Source organism: Dermacentor variabilis, chromosome 6, assembly GCF_050947875.1.
Source record: "Dermacentor variabilis isolate Ectoservices chromosome 6, ASM5094787v1, whole genome shotgun sequence".
In the NCBI taxonomy this organism is placed as follows: Eukaryota; Metazoa; Arthropoda; class Arachnida; order Ixodida; family Ixodidae; genus Dermacentor; species Dermacentor variabilis.
Window position 1 is genome coordinate 155,286,440 of NC_134573.1, and position 27,202 is coordinate 155,313,641.

Sequence of the window (27,202 nt, forward strand, 5' to 3'; positions counted from 1 at the left end):
AAGTCAACGAGGGTGACAGTTGGGTGGCCTGATCTTGTCGTGATAGATTTTCTGCGCTCATGCGACATAGTTGCTTGCGTGCATGCATTCTGTGCTTATGTGTGGATGTCGAGAAAAAGTCTAATTTTTTTCGTATGTTCTTTTTACTGATATTTAAAAGAATGAATAAAGCTATCTCATTGAACTTTTTGAATAAAACTATCTCGTTGAACATTGAGCACTGCTCCGTTATGAATGCTGGGTAAGGTTTGAGTTTCGTGTTAGACAGCCTGGACATGTGGTCTGGCAGCACAGCCTGTGTCAGAAACGTGGATCACAATCCGCCGCGCCCTGTGTTCGTTATCGTTTCACTGCGTGCCGCGCAGGTAGCAAATCCACAGCAGATGCAGACACAGAAGCGCGTTCCATAACAACAATCGTGCTCTCTTTACAACGTTCTCAATCACACGTAAATCGCTGGTACGTCTAAAGTGACGCACCATCATGGTAGTTGCGTAGAAAATAGGCGCTATTATGGAACCCAGTCGACCGAAGGCCGCTCCAAAGTTGAAGCCCAGTGCTCTGATGGTCGTGGGGTAGATTTCGGTTGCGTACAGGAACACCACGGTGAATGCCACGTTGATAAGGAACCACGCAATCAAAATGGCTAGGAACCAGTCTATGCGATCTGTCAATGCGAAAACAGGAAGCGAAGTTTTAAAAAGTGGTACATGCCATTGCTAGGTTTTTTTGAGTGCATATGATCTATGAGCATGGAGGAAGGAAAAAAAGGATACAACTGGGAAGGAGCATCGCACGCCACAGTTGAAGCTAAGAGAGTTGTTTTAACACGTTACCATGTCGCTGTAAGATTTAGCATCTTTCCACCACCACACTAGCCGTGCTGAGCGCACAGTCTTTAGCAGTGAGAATTGGCGCGACAGTAAAAATATGTATTTATAAAAAAACGGGGTTTTACGTGTTAAAACCACGATATGATTATGAGTAGCGTGGGTCTACAGATTAGTTTTGACAACCTGTGGTTCTTTAACATGCTTCCATTGCACGGTACACGGACGTTCTTGTATTCTGCTCCCGTCGTGATGCAGCAGCCGCTTCCGGCATTGAACCAGTGACCTAGAACTCAGCAGCGCAACGCCATAGCCACTGGGCTACCGCGGCGGGTACGCGACAACAAATTGCGCCTGCCGCGCTCGTACGTATACGTTGCAACGAACATGATAAATTAATACGTTTCATTGACCGCAGTTGCAGCAGCATATTAGGAAAAGAACGTACGAAGTAGTTACCAGGGACTCGAACAAGTGTGCGTCAAAAAAGCCCACAGGAAGTTAAGCAGACTGGGCCGAGTACACCGAGCAGGGCCCCATGTTTGGCCGGTTTTTTGTGAGATGAACGAAACGAAAGGGACGGTTTCATGAAGAGTGGGTTTCGATTTCCTTCATCCATGCCTACGAGCATGCATCGCGGTACGCAGACAATAATGACAACCACAACAGGAACAACAACAACAAAAAAAGATCAGCCTAACAACTTGGATCGTAGCCGTATACACCTCTCGGGAGAATGGCAATGACGATGCAGCACACGCTGGTGAAAATCAGCGACCCGGCCAGAACGTCCCGCCGGCCTCGTCGACTGATCAGGACGTAGGCCGCGAGTGGCGCCACCGCGGCGACCACGAATTGGGAGACGTTGCTCGCAGTCTGGGCGCTCACGTCGTAGGCGATACCGTAGTACGTGACTGAGCACGAGAACCTGCAAAGCGTGAGACGCTGGCCTTTGCAGCTGCCTATTCGAGGAGCAATACTTATCGAACATTTCACACACTATCTCTATATAGAGTAAGTTATACCGCAGATGAATACATGGCGTCAAAGCACTAGATCTTCCTAGCCCCGTCTTGAGAAAGTGCATCTGCTGTATTATTAGGCGCAGCTGTGAACGATTCCTACCGGCCCTACGAATTTATAAGCGATAGTATGCACACGACCCCGCCAGACAATATCTGTGATGATCGAGTAATTTTAACCCAGAAATATATCCTTTCGCAATGGGTAATTAGAAGAAACGCAAAGCGATCTGGCTACAGTCAGCCAGTATAAGGTGCTTCAGTATCTACGATACAATATCGGCCATCTATTTACAATATCAGCCATGCTTACAAAAGTACGCAGAGAGAGCACGGAATCTATGGGAAAAACCGTAATATTCAAGTTAAAGGCACGCTAGCTTATGTTGCAGGAAAGAGGGAATGGGGGAAAAATAAAGTGGCAAAGTCGATCCGATGATTACTCCTACATGGGCGAAATCCCGCAATGACTACAAGACCCGAGTAATGTTGGCTTGCGGACGGAGTAAAATCCACTGTTCATACGATGACACATTAGCACGATAGAGAGCTGAAGTCGCCTCCAGACCAGGGCCATCGCACACGAGATATTTCATTGCAGGACAGGCACCCGTGCTTCAGGTATGGCTTGTTGTGCTGTTGTATGACGTGTTGCGTAACATGGCGACTTGAATGTGCTCGCCGTGCATCTGGCACGTACGTCCTCTGTAAGCTCCTCCGTAAAAATTCCATGTAAAGTCCTTTAATTCACTCTGTAAGGGCTTTATCAGCGCTCGCCTTGTAAATGAGGACTTGAGCTGCCTATGATAGACATTTGGGCAGTGTATGCAGCTGGCTGGAACAGTTAAACCACGGTACACCCTGCCTTGATCCAAAACAACGCGAAAGGCGTACTAAAGACTTTAGGTTTTCAGGTAACCAAAGTTGCTTGGAAGTGCTGTATCTAAAACACCCTGGTTAACTATAAAAGTGTATAGCAGCCACCGCGTTCAGTAGATAACGTATGTTTTCGGTTATTACGGCCCCACACAGAGAAGTTATTTCGTATTTGCAAACTAGAACATGTGGCGCTTTTACCCACCAGGAGAGGCACAACGCCGTGTTCGAAAGTTGATACTGGGTGACGAAAATAACCAAGAGTTCCCGTATAGACTTATCCGGCTGCTCGAACTCTACTGCCTGAAAAAAAGACGAGAAAAATTGCATTCCATTGTTAGTTCCTTCTTTCTGCCGTTGCGTGTTTTTATTATCGTGTGAGCAATTGGCAAGGTTATTTCATGAAGATACACGAAAAATTGATGGCCCTAAAACTGCTCGATAAGATGCGCTGGCGAAGTAGAAAGATACACTCTAACGAAAAAGTTCTATTGTAGTTTCAGTTGCGTCTTGGGATTGTCACAGCACACAATAAAGTTGAGTGTTTCTTTTTATTATTATGCTGCGAAGACAGCTGATAAGTAGTCAAGGTTATTGCCTTTTCTATTAAAACACAAACTATCTCTTAGCCAAGTGAATGCAGTTGGCAGCTGGAATATGACGTTTTCCAATTTTCTCTTGAACCTTTCACCTTTCATTCATACCAGTTTAAAACACTTCGTCAGGTGCTGCGACGAGACCACACTGGCAAGCTCGTGGATGGCTGCCTACTGTCTCAACCGCTTCCCCTCAAACCATGTGGTGGACCTTGCGTTATCATTCTCAGGCATTCCGAACGATCCCGCTGGTTTACATATGAGTACTTCAGTTACATTAAAGTGTCCCGAATACGCAAATCAGGATCGTAGCTTGCGCATTCGCCCACAGTGAATCTGATACCACTGTGATAGGTAGTCTCTTGCAGTCCCACGCTGTTTTGGCCATGCTCGTCTTGCTACACGCAGTGCCTTGGACCTCCTTAGGTTGTACATTTAAAAGGACGTCTTGTTGGGCGAGTTGGTCACAATTTATCTTGGGACCAGATGGGACAGAGCGCCTGTCCTGTCTCCTTCCTTGTGTCGTGTGTGTTTTCGCGCCTAGTAGCCAAGATGAATTGTACATTTAAACCTCGGTTTAACGAAGGTGATGAAATCCAGAAAAAAATATTTCGTTAAATTAGAAATTGCGTTAAACCTGAAACACGTAAAAGACTAATGTGAATAAAAGTATGTGTTCAACACCGAAAATATGTGTAAAGTTATTGCCTGCACATGCTATCATTTGGACTGTGAGCCCGTAGAGCATCTGTGTTCCTTCGCAGGCGAAGCAAACTGTTTTGACCGATCAGTGTTCTCCGTCACTGGAATTGAAACCCGGAATGTAAATGTGGTTTTCGCAAATTTGGCTCATATTTCTCCCAAACCTTTGTTTAATAATGTGAGACATTAAGTGTTAGAGGTTTTCGATGCAAAAGACTCCTGTGTTTTCCCGGAAACATAGTTAAATCTGATAAGACGTCGAGCTCAGTTCGTTGCTTCGAGGGTGCAGACGTGCAAGACTATACGAGTGTGTATCCGGTAATGAAAGGCCCTTCGTTTAATCGACTTTTTGGTAAGAACTGGTCTTCTTAATTCGACGTTTGACCGTAAACGAAGAGGGCACATCGCGTATTCTTACGAGCTCTTGTCTTGTACAAAGGAATTCGGGCTATGCGCTGAGAGAGGTTATACGGTCTACCCTGGCCTTCCGACGCGGCGATGGCCTCCCACCAGACTCTGCAGATGACAAGCCGCCCTTCTGGTGAAGCATGCTGATCGGACGGCTCCTGAGGCGCTTGACGACGCTGCGGATGGATTTGGGAGGTGTCCGGTTCTTGCGCAGGATGAGAGCCACCGCGCCGCATGCTTGCTGGATCCGCAGTGTCGTAATAAGCCAACGAGGAGATTCGGGCAGAAGCCTGCGTGTATACCGACAGCTTTAATGGCACTGCGGTACCCTCTCCTCAGACCTGGAGACAGGGCAGCGACATAATTGCGTTTCAAGCCGTTTCTTAATACTCACTGGTGCATTACAAATTTTAAAAACATTTATTTATGTCACTGTTAGGTGTCAGAAACAGAACTTGATTGTATGTGTATGAAGTGATTACCTCATCCCTTTCGATATGATAAAAACTGCTTTTCTTGGCGGACACATAGCACATAGAGATGGATATACAACTTCGTGTTGCGAGTCGCCGTGTAGGTACACCGCCATAGATTGTGGTCCATGGCGGTATTCTGACTATATATATATATATATATATATATATACATATATATATATATATATATATATATATATATATATATATATATATATATATATATATATATATATATATATATATATATATATGCATGTAAAATTTCTGTCATATGCTTTTAACAGTGGTGGCCGCAGAAATACGAATCAACAAACAACATGCGTATTATTACGCGTGCATATTACATTATATTTAGGATAAATAGGTTAAGTAGTGGCTCTTTACTTAATCTTGAGAAGCATTGAAGGCAACGTGCAGTATAAGTTAATGTACATGGGGTTTCAAGAGGCTCAAGGAGTGCTCTCTGTTTATTCAGTGTCCGTCTATGTATCCTCGCCTGCCGTTTGAACCATGACAGTTTGACCTCAGCAGTGGGTTCCGGCAGATATCCATTCGCGCTTTCTTGCTCTCGTTTTCCTTGATCATGCGATCTGCCTTGGCGTGGTTCTGCCGTTTCGACTGTCAATGCCGTTCCGTAAATACCGCTCTTGATTGTCCCTGACGCTGATCGTTTGACAAGACCATAACCGCTTTTTTTCCTTTGTTTATTTGTTACTTTTTCCATATATTGTTCTAGAGCTTTCTTTTTAATTTTCGACTTTAGTATTTCTTACTCCCTTCCTGAAATTTGGGACTATTATTCCTGTCGTTTTCTCTAAGTAATTTTTGTTGAATGATGGAGTATCCTTGGTGGTAGTCTCTCCTTGTAGCTTTTAGGTTTTTCTATAGAATCTCCTTTCACTGCTCCATTCTGCGAAACCTTAAGCAATATTGACAAAATAAAGAAAAAACAAATAAAGCTTCATAACGGTCTTAAAGTACGGCTACGTGGCAGTGGATCCAAGAAACAAAGCTCAGCCACGTCCTAAGAAGAGGGCGGTATGGCAACGTAGTGGAAGCTAGATGCGCCAAGGAGACCTTCATGAAAGAGTGGTTGCCATCTTGAACGCAATATTTACGCATATTAGTTCACATATAGCTGTCTGGGGCATCTCCCTAACAACCGCATAAGCATGGCACGTGGGATTCACACTACTGTGCTGTGCTGTGCATAAATGCGGACCGATAAACAGACTGACCAGAAGCCGACGAACAGCAATGTGGTTGGAATCATGATGACCAGTTGCGCTGTTCGCCAGTCCCGGATCAGGTACGCGATCACGTGGCCAAGAGCGACACCGACGCTGAAGCCGCAATAAGTGAAGGTTCCGTACAGGGCTCGGTGTTCCAACGCGACGAACTCAACCACTGCGTGCGCAAAGACGGGAAGAGACATCATGTACGCTACACACGTGTGTTGATGGACTGCGTTACCTCAGTATAGGTAGCGCGGTTCAGTTGCTCATGTCGGCTGCTTCGGGGAAATACATAAAGCAACCGGATGATGTCTTAAAGTGAGAAACACCGTTTGCGGGTGGTAGAGAATCGGGATGAGCTTACAGCTAGAAGCAGGTGGCCCTGTTGAGCGTTGCGAGCGTATTTAAAGTAATAAAGTGTTAACTAATTGAGTTGGTAGGTACATGTCCGAAAAAAAGAAACGCGAGTCGCAGCGAAAAGAATGGGACGTGCAGACTGAGACGCTGACTATCAACCAATATTTTATGGCGCACACAGGAATTAATACAGGAACTTGAATAGGCAGGAGGGACAGGATTCCTACTTTGGCACGTTTTCCTCTCCCTCCTACATATTGACGCTTCTGTAAATATTGTTGGGTGCGTAATGAAATATTGGTTGGTACTCAGCGCTTCCTCCGTCTCAGTCTGCACTTCCCATTCTTCGCGCTGTTAGCCAGTTCTTTTTTTTTTCGACCATATTTAAACCTTCGCCGTTTATGCCTCACATATGCTCGCAATTATCGCCAGGGGCACGTGCTTATGGCTGTAAGCTCATCGCGATTCTCTACCGCCCTGAACAAAGTCTTGGTAGAGGGTGTGAACACCAATGAAAGGTGATGGTGAGGGAGACCACGACAAAAGGGCCATTTGCTGGCGCCCGTGCACAATCGACCGATGCAGCGCCGCGCCAGCGTCGATTGCAGCTAACCATTCAGCGTATTCAAACGGCACGAAGCGACGAGATCAGCAACATCTTGCTGATCTCGTCGCTTCGCGCCGTTAGAAGGCACTGACCGGCCGGCCAATCGATACTTGCGTACTGTTAAGGAATCGGTCGCCTGTACATGGTATATATGTAGCTGTTCAGGGCGGCTAGCCACTGCATTTTCGACATGTCAATTATTACATTCACAATACCAGCCTCGCCGTGAAATTTATTGCTTGCCTCTTTGTTTGCGGGTCACGACATGCCTTGAGGCAGTGTTGCTTTCGCCCCTTTAATTTCGAGCAGGGTCGTGTTCTTAAAGGTAACATTCCTGGACGTTCCCTTAAATTCAAAAGGATCACTGCTAAACTGTAGCGGCTTGCACTTATACGAGCTGAAATTGCTTAATAACAATATCATACCCAGAAATCATGGATGAACATTATTGAAGTGCACTGAGAAGATAAGTTTAATTGCACTCGATTGCCAGAAATCAAATTATACACTTGACGAAATGTAAGAACCGCACCCGCCGGGGTGGCTTAGCGGCTATGCTGTTACGCTGCTAAGCACGATGTCAAGGGATCGAATCCCGGCCGCGGCGGCCGCATTTCGATACCAGTCGAAAATGCAAGAACGTCTGTGGGGTCCTGTGCATTGGGGGCACGTTAGAGATCCCCAGGTGGTCAAAATTAATCCAGAGTCCCCCAAAACAGCCTGCCTCATAACGAAATCGTGGTTTTGGCACATAAAACCGGCGAACCGCGAAGAGCATAAATGTCAGGTACCAATGTCTGGGCGTGGTCTTAGCCTAGTAGCCAGTCACGGTCAAAGCCTTGTCGTGACTTTAGTCAAGTTAGCTATAGACCTTTTCACCAGGCGAGGAGGAAATGGAGCGCAGTGAGCCTTTCCTTCTTCTCTGGCTTGCGCGAGCCGGCGAGGCGCTGCTTGAATGTGTTGCCGTCGTGCGCGATTTGGAGGTGCTTTAGTTCATTCTCCGTGAAAAGTTACGTGATGTCAGTTTCATACGAGGTCGTCGAAGAACCATTGTGCAGATTTTCGGTGCAACGGTAATTACAATACACGGGCATTTATTTCTCTCGGCTGCGCAAACGTACGACGCACCTCAACAGCTGCGTCTTGCGTGCGTGTTGCGAACGTTTCTGGCTGTATCGGTTCTGATTGAACAAAAAGAAGCGGTGTCTCGGATTTTCCAGCGTGAATTGGAAAATCTCACCATCTGATTGCTTGGCGTAACAACTAAAACGTAAGCGTGCTCGCGTACGCTCAACCTAATGCAATCCCGAAACAACTCAGCGCCAACCGTTATAAAGCATTTGCGTCAGCCTCTGACATCGATCTCAGGCACTTAAAACCGAATCGATCTGAAATCCCTGTGCTGTGTCAACGTTAGCCTCCTGTATGACGCCGATAGAGTTGCTCAACACAGCGGTCAGTGAGCTTGGCAAACCAGCATGATACATACGAGTTTTGTGCTTTGGCATTGCCTTTTTGTCCTGTAAAGCAGCAGCAGGAAAAAAATCCGACGACTACTGTGAGAAGATGGTTTCTGTAAAACGGGTGAATGTGTCGTAGACAACGGGACGAACGAGACGGGAAAGAAATGGCTTTTCATCCTCTTCTTTCGAAAGGAAAAGAGCCCTCACAGGCTAAGGACGCCGTAAGGCCTAGCAAGGCCATGCCGCATGCTTCGACCATGCACTGCAGAGCCCAAAGTGATCTATAACCCACATCGTCTACCACTGCTTCAGACGCTCGCGCAGCCCGCTGCCGGTCACGTGATCACAAGACAGTGTGATTCACAGTGTACGGTATGCTTTTATTACTAACCTCTTCTATGTTATTCTTGCGTCGGAAACGTCGTCCAAAAAACGAGGTAGTCGGCGCAATGTATCCACAGAAAACAATTTGAGCTCTTCTCAAAATTTATAAACAGCACAACTTATTCCGCAGCGCAACGGTACCGAGGCTTTTAGAATCGCCTTATGTATCGCAGCTACTCACAGCTGCTAACCCGTAGTTTATAATTACAGTCAGAATACAGAAGGGCACATTCGCGACAGGAAACTTCAAAAATACGTAACTGACTTCCCAGGATGATCGTACGCTCAAACACATGCTCACGCAATAGCGCTGGGTGCTCCATCCAGCTCAACGCCAGCAGAAACTCCGGCCATGCCGACTTAAATCACTTCGGTACATCAAACAGAACCGTTTCTCTCTTGGACGAGGCCACGTCGTACTCAATAGACCGCGCGAGCGCGATAACAGCCACCGGTAACTGCGGCCGACCGTGCGTCTGGCGTACCACACGAAGCGATCGCCAAAGCCAGCATCGCGACTTCCACTAGATGGCGCCACTTCCTACGTATTATGGCGGCGTCTGTGAAAAAAAGTTTATCTTACGTTTTACACATATAAGTCAGCGTTAAAAATGCTAGCGATACTTCTCTCACAGCTCGCACTCGCGACCAAAAAATTGGGCGTCACACAATAATATATATATATATATATATATATATATATATATATATATATATATATATATATATATATATATATATATATATATCTGTATCAGTATGCGTCAATGATGTAGCACCATCACGTCGCAAATATGTTATTTACCACCGAACGGGTGAAGTGACACGTTCTTGCTAGCAGCGGTCACGGCGTACTGCTTGCGCTCGCGACCAAAGCAGTGCGTCGCACACCGGAAACACAAAGGTGTCATAATAACACGTAATTCAACGTAATTCTAGGTCTGCCAATCGCAGCTGCAACGTATGAAATAGTAATTGCATAGAAAGCGTCACGGGGTGAAAAAAAATTGACCGATGACTATGAGACTTCCTAATGCCAAATTAAAGCGCAGCTCTGTACGTGCTTTCATTTTGCGATACAGTGGCTGACGCAGACAATCTGTTTTGTGCAGCACGTTGCAAACGGAGCGAAGTATGGCGCCACTGCCTCGCTAATGCGGAGATCGCGTGAGCCAGCGCATTGGTGACGCGTGCGTGCGATTCACAGCAGCCGCAGTCGACAAACGACGCGCGCTACTCTGGCGCCATCTCGTAGCCATCGTCGCCGTAATATGCTTTTCTTCTCACCCTTTCACCGAACATCCTCCTCCGCTTTGCGGTCATGGTTCTGCTGCACCCTCCTCCTTCGCTTTCATCCTCGCGTCTTTCACCTCCCACTGCGCTCCGCATTCGCTCTCTTCTTTCACTGCGCTCGTTTGCTCGATTGCGCTGACGCTCGCCGAAGGAACGGGTGCCTAAAAGCTGCGCTATAAAACAACCACGGTATGAAGCGCCAGGAGTGCTACTTCTGTGACTGCGCTAATTGCGCAGTTTCCGGAGCATTGCCTGCCAACTATCAAGCATGGTGACGGCGGCGTACAGCCAAGCGATTGCACTCACGCAATACGTAGTTTGTGTAGGAGACCGCGGAAACAGAAGCAGCCACCAGAAACCGGAGTGTGTTGAAGAGGAAGAAGTTCTCGACGCTGTAGAGAGACATGCCCGCCACCTCCAGTAGCACGACCGCGAAGCAGACCACGGGTTTCCTGCCTACCCTGCAGCAGAGCAGCCGTGGCAGATTGTAGAGGCACATGATTAAAACAACTAATCGTCCAGCGTGGTAATAATAATAATATGTGGGGTTTTACGTGCCAAAACCACTTTCTGATTATGAGGCACGCCGTAGTGGAGGACTCCGGAAATTTTGACCACCTGGGGTTCTTTAACGTGCACCTAAATCTAAGCACACGGGTGTTTTCGCATTTCGCCCCCATCGAAAAGCGGCCGCCGTGGCCGGGATTCGATCCCGCGACCTCGTGCTCAGCAGCCCAACACCATAGCCACTGAGCAACCACGGCGGGTGACCAGCGTGGTAGATTACGACTTTAAAAAATATGCATATTCTAGCCCTATTTTACTGCCTATTTGATTCGAAGCGGTTAAAGAAAAGCAGTAAAACCGTGCAACGTGTTTTGCAGCATAGCGACTGAGTTCCTGCAGGGCAAATCGGTTACACGCGGCAACATCCTTGTATTACCATATAATACAACGTGTGCTGCAACCCTTAGCACAAGTGCAAGTGCATCGACGACAAATAAGCTTTTCTGTTTGCTTTTTACTCCGTTTATTGCTGTCAATCCGCTGCTACTCTATTCTGCCATGACACGATCGGTCACTGGCGCTTATTGATTTCTTAAGGAGCCATGCGGGACAGAAATCGCAATTTTAGTCGGAAATCACTTTCTAATTTTGTGTGTTCCGGAAGCCTAAGCGTATAAAGAAGTTCCTCGACAAGTTTGGTTACCTGCACGGAAGAAGATAGGAAAATTAGCTTTCTTGCCCGAGAGTTGCATATGATTTGGCATTTCTCGAAATCTTTGAGCTGACCTTTTTTCAGTTCGCGCTTTTTGGTCAATTCGTAATTTTAGGAATACAATGGTTTCTAAACTGCAATGGCGAAAACTGTTTGTAGGATTGTTTGTGGGCTCAAAATTTGTGGGGTACCAGACTGTGGACATCTTAATTTTATAAATTGCCTCTATAAAAATATAGATTTCTGGATCACTGTAACATCAAAAAACAAACTTAGTTTTATGGTGGTGTGGTTTATGCAGATTCTATGCTGTAATTTAGAGTGTCCAGAATATATTTAGTCAAATAAAGGTTATATAACTTCAGAATTTTTAAAATGATAGTTTTCGTAAAGTGACCCAATTATTTGCTCAATGGGACATACATCATTTTTTTCGCATTTGTGCTACAGTAGTCAAATTTACTGCATGTTCTAACGACAAAAAGATAACACCTTCTACCGAATTTCTTTAAAATCGGCATGTCGGTTCAAAAGCAGGTATTGTAGCTCAATTCTCCCTTAACTAGACATAATGCAGTTGCGAGTGAAAAACGTTTAGCTAAATAATTTTTAATAATTGCTTTCAATTTCAACAATGTGCATTTCACGCCTTACACTTCATATTTTCCAATATTGCCAAATGTTTATATTTTTCGATTGCTCTGTCTTGCTTTCTCTCTTTTCTGCCATAAATTATAAATTGTTTTAGCTAGAGTGGATACCTTTCGTGTCAGTGTAGATAAGGCCGAAAAAGAGGTGGTGTCTCTGCATACATATTAATCGCACAAGAGGCGTCACGTATAATGCCCACATGTGGCAAAATAAGACAAGTTTTTCACAAATGCAAATAAAAGGAGATGCTGCACTCCCAAGAAAAAGCAGCTCATCATTTTTAACAGCGTTCTCTGGTCAAAAGAGATCGGCCGGCATAACGATGCCCCGATATACAATACTTCAAGCGGAGCGTGCCTCATAATCAGAAAGTGGTTTTGGCACGTAAAACCCCAAATATTATTATTATTTATCAAGCGGACGTCAGTTACCAACGGCACGGGCGCGAATGTGAAATATCCCTGTTTGGGGTTAATTTATCAGTTTACTAAGTGTTACTTGTCTGCCAACTGCACAGAAATTTGCAAAAGAGCAATGCACCAGTGCTATCTGGATAACGTTTTCTTTTGGTGTTACATTAAGTTGTTCCATCTTTCCGACTACGGTTAAGTGCATCTATGCCCTACTTTATTTTTATTGGTATTTTTATGTTTAGAAACCAGCCCACGTTCGCTTAGCTTCTACCCGTGTTGAATAAATACTGAAACGAAAATTTCTTATTCCGCTTTTTTATTTCCTTTGGATTTTTATGTAGCTGTCAACATCGCAAATACGGTATGAGGCTTCAATGTTTCAGAGCGCCACCATAATTTAATCACAGCACTTTTTTAAAAGGCCCGTTCGAAATGAGCGTCAATCGCAGGGCCGCTTCGGAAGTGAAAACAGATATTCAGAACGTTACCAAAAGGGAATGTAGCAGTCACGTGGTATGAGAAGCAACTTAGGAGACCGCCAGTTAGCCCGGTCTAGTGTTTGAAGGCCATACGCAATGACCGCGTCGGCAAAAAGCTGTCAAATCGGCCCGTCCAGTTGTCCGCTTTTCTTGAAAACGCAGGGGGAACACTCTCTCCCCGCCTGTCCCGTCCAGTGCTGAAGGGACTCAGCTTTTGGGCAGCACGTCCGTAGCACGCGAGCCGGCACCAGTGCTAACTGGTACGACGAGACCACGACAACCGAGTTTCGGTGACGTGACGAGTCTCTTTTTTTTTTTTTTTCACGTCCGAAGACACGCTTCTCTTGGGGCCTGTTTTGAAATGGTCCCATATGAAAGTAGAGCTGGAGAAATATCAAATTTTGCCAATATCAATCAAATACGAATACTAGGCAACGAATAGCGAATCGAATATCATATAGAGAAACGAGATGAATGCAGGTTTTTACAGCAGGAATGTTTATTTCTATGGGATTAGGTCCAATGTCCGTACTGCCTAGTCCAAGAAATGCGGCTTTCACGACTTCTCAGAAAGAAAGAATAAATTCCAAACAGAAGATCACATATTTACCTTAACAAACTGCACAAATAGCTTCTCAAAATTTTCCTCTCCAGGTTGCACACAAGCTTTCCAAGAAATAATGACTGCTGTATGGAAGGGAGCTGTCTAAAACCGCTAAAGAAGCTGTTGCCGAAAAAGGACCAGATGTAGTGTGAAAAGAAAGAAAGCTGCTCAAAGAGTTGTGTGCTGTAAACATATCTAAAAGAGCCCGTTGCGTGGAAAATTGTGTGCGTGGTCATGGCATTAAGGAGAAAAATTCTACATTACTAGAAAGCCAAAGACACTAAATGACGGTCTACGAGCGCAAGTCACAGGTTGTCCTGTAGTCTTCCATCGCGAAACCGAAAACAAAACTTGCATCGTCTATTTTGCTCGCACATTCCTTCAAAAATCCTTTTTCCTTGTTTCACTTCTGAGAATTTGTGACACTCTGTTTAGCAGATGGACAGCAGTAGCAGGACTTTCACAGTCGGTTGTTGCAAAATCTTTGGTTAGTTTCACATATTCGAAAATACCGAGTAGCACATTTTCTAACACCAATTTGACGAGTTTGCCTGTAATATACGATTTGTCGAAACTTGGTGTATTTGGCCACCTCTAAATAAAAGGTAGCGTAATTATTTGTTGCGCTCTCGGGCAATTGAGCCTCCGTTGCGTAATCCTTTCTCCGCGACTATCCAGTAAACCTATGAAAAAAGACCAACATTTTCCGTCAGTACTGCTTTAAGCTAATGGATGCTGTTATGAGATTATCGCGTCTTGGCAGTTCGTTATCAGTCAAGTGAGACAAGCCATGCGGGTGTGCTCACCTGTCGGCGAATAGGCCCGATAATGCGAGTCCAAGTAGCGATCCCGAATAGAAGGTTGTGCTCACCGCCGAGTAGAGCCATTCCCTGTCACAGACGAGGTCCCACTGCGGTAGATTTAAAATTGTGTACTTGCCGTCTCCTGTCTGTGGTGCGGATAGCAAAGATAGTAAACGATTCCAGCGAATGTTCCGGAAAAATGGTATGCAAGGCTTTTCCGGCGTCGCCGCAGGCTTACGTGCACTTGTGATTTCTTCGATACAAAATAGGTAGGTAATGCGAACCGGGTATCGCGCGTAGTATTCAACTACAAGAATTGCAAAATTATGCACCTGGGTGAAACTTAGGCTCGAACCACTCTGCGGTTTGGTCAGCAAAGTGCATGATGAGTCCCAGGCGCTTATGTTTCCTCAACAGACGCTCATAGAACATAGTGCCCGCCCGCTCTTACGAGCTTTTTAATCGTATATAGAAAATAAGAAAATGCTGTTATTATTACCTATATAATTAATGGGTACGACTCGCTTATGGCAAATAGCTGTTGCGAGCGAAAAGCTTTGTTAAGTGTGTTGCAGAACGCTCGCCCCATCTGTCTACTTGGCATCATTACAGCTGCAGAACGGACCACAATATAAACTTTTCATTACCATACACATGGCCTTATCCGGCATACCGTTGGGGTGATGGTCGAATAAGTAATGAAAATGTATTATTGCTATTATAAACAAGAAAAGCGAGAAGAAGCTTTTCAGAATCTTTGACTCATATATGCTGCGGTTAAGAGTGTACCTCGTCATCGAAGGTCTGATTATTCGTTTACACAGCAGCTCTTCACTAAAACAACATTACCGTTGCGCATAACTTTAGTGTTGCAACACCACTTGAACGGAAAGAAATTAACAGTAAGAGTTACGTCAACGGGGGAGTTCAGTAAAATAGAGGCACTGCAATATCTTTTCCAATGCTTCGCTTGAAGCTAGACAAGTGGCTTAAGCCGATACCCACGATGAGAAACCGTATACGTCAGAAGGCACGAAATGTGCGCCCGCCTCTCACCTCCTGCACGATGGACACTGTGTCGACGGAGACGTTGAAGAACCTGCTGGCACAGGTGACGGTTTGGCGCGTTTGGTTATCGGGCGGCAGCGGCTCGCCACTGACCTCCTTGTACACGAGACAACGGCTGAAGGAGCCATCGGGCTCCTCGGGGATGTTCAACCTTCTCCATTCCTCGAGCGTCATGTTCGGAGGCGTCTCCGGCAGCTGGCACCAGTGGTCCACGCTGTCAGGATGGACGATCATGTGCAGCAGCAAGTGCAGAGAGAAGACCACCATGGCGAATGTGGCGTACAGCAACATGATCCGATGGAAGGGCCCCGTCTTGCCGATGATCGCCGACAAGTCCTGCTCTTGCGAGCTGGGCTCCTCGGCGGTCTCCGGGCGGGGGGAGGCTGAGCGCAGGCTGCGCATGGGCTCTGGTGGGCTCACCGAGTGTGCGAAAATGCATCCGCCTGCAGTGAGTTGGCAGGAGGCGCCGGTTTAGCACTGTGGATAAGACATTCGGCTTCCGAGCAATGATTTGATGTAAAAAAAAAAAGCGGCCTTTACGGCAATCGACATATAGAGACGAGGAATGACGCAAACACGTGTTTTTTTTTTTTTGCCATCAGTTCTCATGTACCTGCAGAAGCTCTGCTAGGCGTGAATTCTCGTGCGCTGATTTAGAAGCGGCGACCTACTACTAATTGATCACGGCTTATCGAAATAAGCTGCGAAACGCATGCAGAACACAACGCAATGGTAAAATATAAACGACCCCGAGCTTGTTTGAGTTAGCGAGCTAGCAGCATATACTGTTGTCCGCGAGCACATTCTCATCGCCTGCAGCTGTTGGCTGTTTGCGTCATGAGGAGGAAAGTGATGTGTGATGCCTGTCGAAGAATCAACGTTGATGGGAAGTGTGTCCGTAGGGAAGTACGGCACACACCTAAATGTATTTAAGCCTCCCTACCACTTGTGTCCGCTGTGGTGGTGCATTCATTCTTGGCGACTGGCCAAGAGTGGTCAAGAAATACTCGGTGGCACATATCGAATGTTCCGTGAATAACCAGTACCGAAGTTGTTTGTTCGGGGCGGAGACCCAATGATCCACACTTTCTGCTAGGCCTGATAGCAGCCAGCTTCAACGTCTATTCGGGCACATACTCAGTGACCCGAGTTGTCTACTCGTCAAGATCCAGTGCGTACCAAGTCGCCCAAGTTGTCTATATAAATCCCACTAGTATATCTGGCGAGGAAGCGACCAACACCAAAACCCGGGAAAGAGGCAAAAATAAAAATAAAAAAAATAATTGGAACGTTAACGAGACTAAGTTCTCAATACCTATAAATCCGTACTTAACTAGCTGGAAAGTATCTCGTGGCGAAAAAGAGAATCATTGAAAGTTGGCAGTGAACACCATGAAGCAGTCTATATATAGACATGAAACGCTTTACAAAGGACCATTGCCTAAGCAGGCTTAATGCGCACTGTAAATGCATATTCCTACGACGTAGAAGCAGGGCACATAAACAGGCAAAAGATTACTGTTAAGCAGCAAGCTAGAGCGAGAGCGCGCAACTTCAGTCCGATCACCCTGTCGTATCCTTAATAAATTTTCACTCTAAAGGGAAATTCAACAGCTTTGGCTTCCTCAAACGTTGAATGAAAGCAGAGTGCATGACTGTCCTACCTACCTGTGACGGTCTCCGAAAATGTGTTCGGTACAAACGAACAGTGCTCTTGTAGTCTGAAAATCCGTAGGTGACAATAGATTATCAACAGACAGGACTAGAATATGGCTGAAAATATGTAGCGAATGCCGCGTGGTGCGTGCACCGTGTGTTGATGACTAGGATGACGAAGTTGAGGAAGAGAAATTGATGGAATGGCTACCTCATTGCCACTGAGAAATTAACATGTCTTTTTCTATATTTCCTCGGATGTTTTCTTTGCTAATAGTTTCCTTATTATCCAGAAAGGACTTAAGGTTGTTTTCTAGTTCTATCCGATTCTTTTCTTTTTCCCGTGGTGGGTATGCGTCATCATCTTGAGGGGCACCAAACTAAACAAAACATGAAGGCAGGAAAGCGTTTGTTTCTTTCCTCCATGAAGCCAAATCATTTGCGCTGGGTCGCGCCAAGCGACTCCGAAAACATGGTGATGTTCCTAGTTGCGCATACCGCATGCCTGCAAATGCATTTCCTTCAAGTAAATATTGCATTCCTTGTCAAATATTTGCCGTAATTGTTCGTCAGTGACAAGGATAATGTTAAATACAAATGGGCTCGCTGTTGTATTTTGGGAGGCTAAACACAACTTAAGCAATAACGATACAATTGACGCAAAACTCACCAGACAGAGCGCTAACTCCAACTGGCGTTTACTCATCACACTGAGCAGTCTTTGAACTCTTAAGGCGTCTACTAATGCACCACCATTGTCACAAGAACACAGTCTGTAAAGAGAAAGAGAGAGAGATTAATCTATTTGATGGGCTCTAGACTTGTTCGGTCAAGTGGGTAAGTGGTAGATAGCTAAGGCTGGCTCACATGCTGTTGATTAAAGAAATAACGCTCGTTCTCGAACTTTTTTTTTCTGCGTTGCAAATCATTTCATGGCTAAGTGCCGTGGATCGTTTTCTCGATCTCGGATAATTTGTCACGAATGTGTCAGAGTTATCCGAGAGTGCCAAATGCCTTGACTTAGCGTGATTTCCATAGTGCAAGGTATCAATGACATACATGATTACACTGTTTAGTTACAAGTGCTACATTCACAAAACTGAACACTAGAGTGATCGCTTAAGAGAGAGCACAGGGCAGCGGTTACGGCATTGATGGCAGGTAGCTATTTAAAAATTAAATTAAACTCGGTGGTTTTCCGTGCCAAAACAAGGAGCGCTATAACCTAAAGTTGTTCCAAACTTTTCTATTGTTTTGGCACGTAAAACCCCAAATATTATTATTATTATTAACTTTTCTATTCCAATTCTGCAATCAGCCCTCCGCGATTGGTGAAAAATTTTTTAAACCACCCCCACTTCGCTTGTCTGTCACGCGACGTCAAGAGGAACACGATAGCTCGCCATATGACATGACGCGTACACACTGATTATGCATGAGTGGACTGAACAGAACAAAAGTTATAGTTATTTCTGATTCGACGCCTTTTCGCTATTAGCCCCCGGCTCTTGGTGAAGGGTTTTCGGGCCGCATCCACTTCACCTGCCTGTCACGCGACGTCAAAAAACCGCGAAAACTCACCGCGTCACGGTGGCGTGTACGCGTTAAAGATATGCATTAATATGCCGAACAAAACTGAATTTTTTTCTGAATAGCCGCAGGTTTCCCCGTTCCCAAAGGAATAAATTATTTCTGCCGCTGGTCGCTCAGGCACTGGCTACTCGCATCTGCCGGAGAGCATGAGTTTATTTGCGTACAATGAAACATTTCGCGCGGCCATGTAACGTGATCGAGCATTTTCGGCACGTTTATGACCTCGCTCTGCCAACTCTTCTTTGCTGAGGATCCGTTTTAGTAGCACTCTTAACCTTTCGTTGCATGCCGCCGCGATTTTCTACCAGCCACCTCGAGCTAAGCAAGAAAAAGCGGACCAATCGCAGATGCCGGCACCACCCTCTTCATGCGGTTATCGATATTCAGTAGTGGCTCGGCCCCATCGATTCCCTCTCCACTTGAGCTTGCTCCTCGCCTCTTTTCAGCCAATCAGATGAGACAAACCGCTCAGTGTAGGCAATGTTATTCGTTTTTAAAGCAAACAAGATTGACCTTCTGTGAATGAGGAGGGCGTTTGGTTGGTCTGTTCCGACAACTCTGCGGCTCACCACCCGATGCTTACGTCGGCAGTTACGAAAATTTGATGTCAGGAGATTGGAAAAAAAACCTATTGGAAAAATTTTACGTTATAGGGGCCCAGGATGCGGTTAGGAGGCACACTGTAGGAAAGGACTCGGGATGAATTTTTACCGTCTGGCGTTCTTTAACGTGCACCAATGTACGCTACACGGGTGCTTTTGCATTTAGACGCCGTCAAAAGGCGTTCGCCGTGGCCGGGTTTTAATCTCTTGCCCTCGGGTTTAGCATTGCAAGGCCAAGGAGCCATTTTAGCTGACCATCGCAGAGGGGAGAATGCGGGCCAATTTTAGAATGCACACGTGTTCTTGAGTCGGCTGTAGCTGCGTGCAGTTAGGCAGATAAAGATTCCAGGTAGTTTGTATCTGTAGAGAGGGGAACAAGGGCGTAAGCACTGCTTTACGGGCCCTATCCTCGGATATTATCGATATAGAGAAAGGCCATTGAATGAACATGATTTATTTGATTGACAGCATATCTGTTTAGACAGTGTTTCTCTCTGACGGTGGCTGCGTACTGGGTGACGTCGTCAGTCGAATAGGATTGCGTAGTAAAGTCAGGAAATGTCGGTCGAACTTAGCGCCCTGTGTTTCTTATCGTCCGTTCTTTTTCTTTTTGCGTTTACGACTGTATTTGGAGACGAGTGGAAACAAGTAAACACGAACACCTCTTAAACGCAATTGCTTGGAACTCCTGGCGTTACTGTGCTGCTGGTCGCTAGCTAGATATTACGTATATTACGTATATATTACGTATTACGTATATTATATTAGAAACCGCTTTTGGCTGAACGCACCACGAAAAATGAGTTGCTAAAAAGTAAAGGAGTCAGTTTCAACTGAAATAAACACAAAATATTGTTTTATTATCGTTTTCAATGGTCCTTATGATATGCCCGCAGTCAACAACACGTCATCAAGTAAGATGCAGCGCAAATTTTGTAATTTCGTTGGCCATACATTCGCGCCTAAGAGCAAGAAAAGAAGAGCGTTTATTCTAAATATAAATGACCATATATGTGCGTAAGCGACAAAGCAGAGAAATTGCCAGCGTGTCTAATACGCTGACTTTTGTAAAAATCCATTGCGTTTTGGCCGTTCCTTTCTTTTTTTTCAAATTCCTGATAGCTCGCTACTCATGCGGAATTTGGAGCGGCGATACACGTCGCGGTGTAGCCAACATGGACGACGACCAGCATAATGAAACTACTGAAATGACGACCGGCAACGTCAGGCGGCACGATGGCTCACATTTCTGTGACCTATCATGTTAGTGGATACGCGCCATGAACGTGGGTCGTCGTCGTCGTCATCATCATCGTATCAGTGGCGTGGGATCAGCTACTTCACCGAGCAAAGCTGTCTTTTTTTTTTTCACAGCCACGCAGTGTATTGCTAGGATCCCGTGATCTTTTTGCATCCATCACGTCGACAGAAAGCCCAGGTGGGCTGATCCCTACCGCAGTACAGGGCAAGGGGCAATGACCCATACCCCCGTGAGGCAGAGGCGCGAAGCGAACATACAGCGCAACTTTCGTTTGAATACGAAATGCACAACTAAAAAAAAAAGTCGTCAAAAGCATGATTGATGACGAGGTGCACGCACTTCCACTTTGATCAACGTGTGTTGCCTCCAATCCCTCGCCGGTGATCTTTGTAGGAGTCTTTAACGTAGGCATCTCAAAACCTAAAACAAATCAGTGGTTCACCCACTGCATGGAGGAGTTTCGCCACGGTTACTCCAACGATCCGAGTCGACTAACTGCCGTACACGGCTCATGCATCGATTTCACGTTGGCCGAAAACATTATTCAAAAAAGGATGGAAAACATCAATGTGCATCATAGCGACAAAAACTCAGTTACAGTAGTGATTTCAAAGTTATAAAAAAAACAGGTTTCGTAAGCTGCATTGAAACGTATCTTTGCGCGATATATCACTTTACAGAGCAGTGTGCGTGATGGGGCGCAGATCATGCTGTCGGTGTTTGACAAGGTGCTCTAACTTGTCAAACACCACAAATCTGCAGCTTGGCTGACATTCACAGGAGTCGATTGGCGGTGTTTTCTTTAGTTAAATGCATCTTGCAAACATGATGAGTTGATGATGAAAAACATGATGAGAAACAAATGAGTTGTCAAGTTCTTAGGTTCAATTCGCTTCCCTTCAAAATAGCGGCGTGCATAGGTTTGACTGTTTTGATACCTGTCAGAAACTGGCCTTCTCGGAAAGCTTTAAAAATGGCATAGAAAAGCCATAATTTGCCCATTGTCTCACCTGTAGGTTGAATTATCAACTCAGAATATTTTTATTATCCATTTTTCCACTTTCCACTCGAACCTTTTAATTTCCCTTTCATCTCCCTATGCAGAGCATCTCGTCAGCAGTCGCTTGCACGCCGGCAAAACTCTCTGCCTTGCAATAATGAGTTTCTCTCTCTCTATATATATATATATATATATGTATATATATATATATATATATATATGTGCACTTTCAGAAGAATGAAATTCCCAAGCAATCGCAATGAAATAACGTATGCGCATAAACAGTCAGTCATGAAGGATACTATTACATGAAAGAGACGGACGCAGGCGTGTGAACTGGCATATATTTACATATGATATGAATGGCTGTCCGATAAATGGCAGTCAGCCGCAACCAAGTTCAACCAGCGGCGACTGGTCTTCATCGTTGCTAGACGAACTCAGCTTCTCTGGGAGTGGGCGGTGGTCTTAAGTCCTGAGATTCAAGAGACTTATCCGGATCACTTCTTCCCCACGTTTGCTAGCGATGTATCCATTGCCTTCCCTGTGTCGTCCGTTCCCTGTACCTTTGGGAAGCAGCAAACTGCTGCGGTGACGTTCCTTTTCCTTCGGCCTTGGGCCACGCACCGTCTTTGAGAAGGGCTCCAGACGTTGTCGTTTGCCAGTTCTTTCTTTCAAAGGTGACACTCCGTCGTACGTGGATGTGGTCACCGCTGCAGGTGAAAGCGGAGCCAGAGCCGCGCAGCCCAGACGCACACGCCTCCCGGCGGTTGTTGAGAAAGTATGCAGCACCGAAGCCATTCCCGTGCAGCGCAGCAGTGATGTTCGTGCCGTTGCCGATGTCGTCGATGTCCAGGGCGCGGCCATCTCGTGCCTCCTTTGCAGCAGGTTGGGTGACTCGCAGCACGTTCGTCGGAGCGACTAGCGTTGCCGCGACGAATGTGACCAAGACGGCTGTCATCTGCGCTAACCACAACTGGGGCCAGTGGTGGAATTTGGCCCCGGTGGTCCGCGAGTCTGTCGGCCGCCTCCGACGGGTCGAGAACAGGCGCCACTCGCTGCGCCGACGACTGGGAGCGGCTTCTGGGCTGCTGCGCCTTTGACTTCGCCCGCACCTCGCACCGCTCTTCAGTGAACGTGACCTCGGACTGTGAACCCGAGGTCTGGTTGCTCCACATGGAACCGCGGGCGTCCGGTTGGGTGAGTGGAGCGTCTTCTTCTACCTCTCCACCAAGCATGATGGGATTGCCAGCCGAGAGATAGGGATGCTGATGCCGATTCCTTGGATCTTCGCCTTGTGTATGGTGAAGTTGGCCTGAGGGACTCGAAACCGAGGGAGCGTTGACTGCTGCTGAGCTTTTAGAACGCGTGGGTGGACAATATAAGCCGTGTGTAATTAAAGAAGAAAAGAAGCATTACAATACGATAATTGTATGTCAACAATTTAGGCGGCAGGAGTTACAAATGCAGTTAGCTAAACCACTGTATATGTTTCTTAACAAATTCGTTTAGCTGAAACTCCAGTGCCGCGTGCACCTTTCCTCTGCCTTTGTGCGTCTTTCTGCAGATCTGCACGGTGCCCCTATTACTATGAAGAAGCAAATGGAAACGCTGTTTCGCTCACAAAGGACCCTGTGGAGCATAAGGATTCTTATGGAGCATCGTTTTCACGCACAGGAAGATATGCAATGGTTTAGCAAGCTCCCTTTGCGACTCCAACTGACCCATTTAAAAACAATGTTCTGTTGTTTCTTTCTGCGTATGTCTTATTTCGATGTTTCTTCTTTCTTTTATCTTTTTATGAAAGTCTACTAACTATATTGTCCACCCAGCTGTTCTAAAAGCTGTGTGGCTGCTAATATTCTCTCGGTATCAAGTCACTGTCGCCAACTTGAACACACACAAGGCGAATGGCCGAAGAATAAACATCAGCATTTCTCGGATGTCAATCTTACTACCTACGTTAAACTTAGGTCTACACAGGTGAGGACTGCTCCCCTCACTATGATGCATATTCTGTCGCGAAGCGGAGACAAGAGACCATTTCTCGTTGCTTTGTAGAAGTTGTACTGAAATCGGGAAAAAATATTACTTTGAACTCCGCTTCGCAACATTAGCCTAGATTTATCTGTGCCTGTGATTCTGGCTTTGGGTTCAGTGACAAAAATGTTTGCTTAGTAATTGAATCTATTCGATTACCTAGCTGAACTGATTGTACCTCCTCCCCAGTAGAGTTTCTTTTGTTTATGTCTTTATTTACTTAATAGTCGTTTTTCGTGTTATATTATTTTATGATTTTGTGATATTTCCTTTTGCCGCTCACAAACGTTGCTCTTTCGAAGTTACTACATCCAAATTTTAAGTTCTCTTGATTTCATTCGCTTGTAGTATCTACGCTATTCACGGCCAATTCGCTCCAACCATCGTGCCTTATTTTATTTACATTGAATAAAGTTTTACTCTCTCTCGCTACTGTGGTTATGCGCCACAACTACTCAGGTCTACAACAACAACATTACGCTCGGCGGAGACAAAGAAGGTGAAGTTCCGCAATTCTCAAGGATGTACTATTCTATTCGTTTGCATTTTTCGCGACAGGGACATCAATTCCCTTCACCTGTATTTGCAAACGTGCCTCTATACTCTACAGACGTGGCTTCACAATCTGCATCTTTCACTCAACGTAAACAAAAGTGCAGTCCGGGCCATTACAGTTATCATTAGTATATGAACAGAGAATCATTCCTCAGGTAGAGTCGCTTAAATACTTGGGTATCATATATGACGGCAAACTTAACTGGCGTTCTCACAAAAAACATATTCGAACTAAAAGGACACGAGCCGCAAGTTTACTACGTAGAATCAGTAACCGACGTTCTGGTATGCGAAGTGACACACTAATTAGGATTTATTGTATGTATGTACGACCGATTCTAGAATTTGGCTGTGTTTTGTTCTCCGGAAGTGAAAAACATATATTAAGACCCTTTGTTCTGTTAGAAAGAGAAGCTCTTCGACTAAGTTTAGGTCTTCCTAAATTCGTTGCTAATAATGTATTATACCAGGAAGCACGCCTACCTAGTCTTCACACGCGATTCCGCAGGCTTACGGTTCAAACCCATTTAAGAGCTTATGAATCTGGACAATGTGCATTTATTAGTGAACCAAATCCATTTTTGAGAACAAGTGGTCACGGTTCCAGACCCCACAAGTTGTATTTGTGCAAGCACAATTAGCACCTTTAAATGTTCGCCTTAGAGAAATAATTCCGTTTCGTAGGTCTCCGGGGTCGCTCAAAATTGAATTTGCAGACATTTTGCCACACAATGCCAAATTTGTGCCCACAATATATTTGAATGACCGTTTACAAGATTATTTGGCCCGTTTCAAAATAAATGTAATAGCAACTGATGCTTCTTCGTGTGAAGAGGAGGCAGGCGTGGGTATCTACTCATCATCCGTCGAATGGTCTTTTTCACTTCGCCTACCAGATTACACATCCGTTTTTCATGCCGAACTTCTGGCAATAGTTCTTGCCTGGCGGAAATTACCCCTTCATGCTACAAGAGTTATTATCGTCACATATTCTCCATCTGTATGCAGCGCACTCACTGCTCCCACAAAGTCGACAGCATTGAACACGTTTTATTCATTATCACCGCCTCACTTAAGTTTGATTCATATAGTATGGGTCCCAGGTCACCGAGACATTCATATTAATGAAATAGCCGATTCCTTAGCACGAGCTTCTTTAACAGGTCTGTGCTATTTGTGCTGCCTGCAACTGCGCACACCACTGCAGCCAGATAAATGCAATTTTCTTTGAGCGAAGACAAAAAAGCCCTGTCATTAGCAAAATGTACAGATTTTTGGCACCTAAATTATTCATGGAACCGGAAATTGTGTCCTAAACGAAGCTTCGAAGTTTCATTTACTAGGATGCACTGCCGTATTCCAACACTTAATTTTTACATGCACAGATGTGGTTTGGCGGCATCCCCTCTATGCTACCTCTGCAATGAACCGGAATCTATAGATCATTCTTTACTATTATGTCGGCGGTTTCTACACATCGAAAAGTATGTCTTGAAATTCCACTTCAAAATTTAATATTGCCTTTAAGAAGTACGGTTGTGCTCTCCTTTGGAGCAACAGTATTGGGCTATAGCCACAGGAACGTTTGCCTAGCCATTTATAATTTTCTGTGTGGCACAAGAAGAATGCCTTGTTAATAGTTCTTAGTTTCAACAATTGATTTACTTCTACTTCAGTTTCGAAAATTCAAAAAGTAAAAGCACAAATTCCCAGTTTAAATCTTACTATTATTATTCATGATTTAACTTACTCAAGATTAAGTATATCCATTTTTATTTATTTATTCTCTTTCTTTTAGCATTCCTATCAACGCAAGGCTTACTATTGTATTGATCAATACTTTACCTGATGTATTCACAGTATATTTTTCATCTTCGATTATATATTTATTTTCCTTCTCTTGTTATTTATTTATTAACCAATTTCTTTTTTTTATTGAATTATATTACCACTCGATTCGTGGCCTATCCACCATAATGGGTTTGTGCCATTAATTGAGGTTACATCATCATCATCTTCTTCTTGGGCAATCCCCCATTGTGTGTACGAGCCATCAGGCCATCATCATCATCATAATCATCATCATCAATGTCATCATCCAGCGCGACGTCCGCGGTTGATTGTGGAGCAAGGGAGCTTCGGGTTCGCAGTCCGAGGCCACGTCCATTGATGGGCATAGCCAAGCACAGCTGATATCGAAAATGCAGCAGCGCAAAAACCGCTCGCAGTCATCGGTGCAGCAACGGAGCGCAGGACGCACGTTCTCGATAATCCGGAGGCGGTCCAGAAACTCGCGAGCCACCGGCGCTGAAACAAAGCAAGGGCGCACGTTGTGGTTCGCGCAGATGACAGCAGTCGCGGAAACCTTCATCGTCTAGGCAGCTTCAGTCGCACCTACGTATCTGGTACGAGAAGCCCAGCCCGCTGCAAGAGAGGGACGCCATAGCCACGCCTCGCACATCGACGACATCGGAAACGGCACGAACTTTGCCGCTGTGCTCTATGCGGATGGCTTAGTCGCTGACGACTTCGTCAACAGCAGCTGGGAGGCGATTGCGGCGGTGCTGCGTGGCTCTGGCTCCGCTTCCACCGGCAGCGGCGCATCCATCAACGTACGACGTAGTTCCACCCTTGGAAGAGACAGCTGGAGAACGACTAAGCCCGAGGCAGCTCTCGCGAATGCTGCGTGCCTGGGTTTTGAAGGAAAAGAACGCCGACGCAGCCGTTCGCTCGGGCCCAGAGAGAATGGACGACACAAAAGTCAAAATCATCACAGATGCATTACATCGAGAAAGCGGTGGAGGTGTCTTACAGATAATTGGCAACAACTTCAGAGCCATGGCTTGAACCCCTGGACTTACTACCACCGCCTTCCATAAAAGACAGGGTGACACCTTCTTACAATGACGAAGACAGCTGACCCCGTGAATGAACCTAATTTGCGCAGATTGGAATGCACCTATGTATTATGCATATACGTGCGCGTTGACATGTATATGTACGCCA

At 45.5% G+C, this 27,202-nt stretch overlaps 1 protein-coding gene across 1 annotated transcript; it reads right to left on the bottom strand.

Annotated features, from left to right (window-relative positions):
* Positions 1-4,429: 4,429 nt before the first annotated feature.
* LOC142584413 (solute carrier family 22 member 12-like) lies at positions 4,430-10,699 on the bottom strand. Its single transcript, XM_075694561.1, has 3 exons — positions 10,559-10,699; positions 6,152-6,320; positions 4,430-4,724 (listed from the first exon to the last, which is right to left on the bottom strand). Exons 1-3 carry the CDS (start codon positions 10,656-10,658, stop codon positions 4,475-4,477), a joined length of 519 nt encoding a protein of 172 aa, XP_075550676.1. The 5' UTR covers positions 10,659-10,699; the 3' UTR covers positions 4,430-4,474.
* Between the last annotated feature and the right edge of the window lie 16,503 nt (positions 10,700-27,202).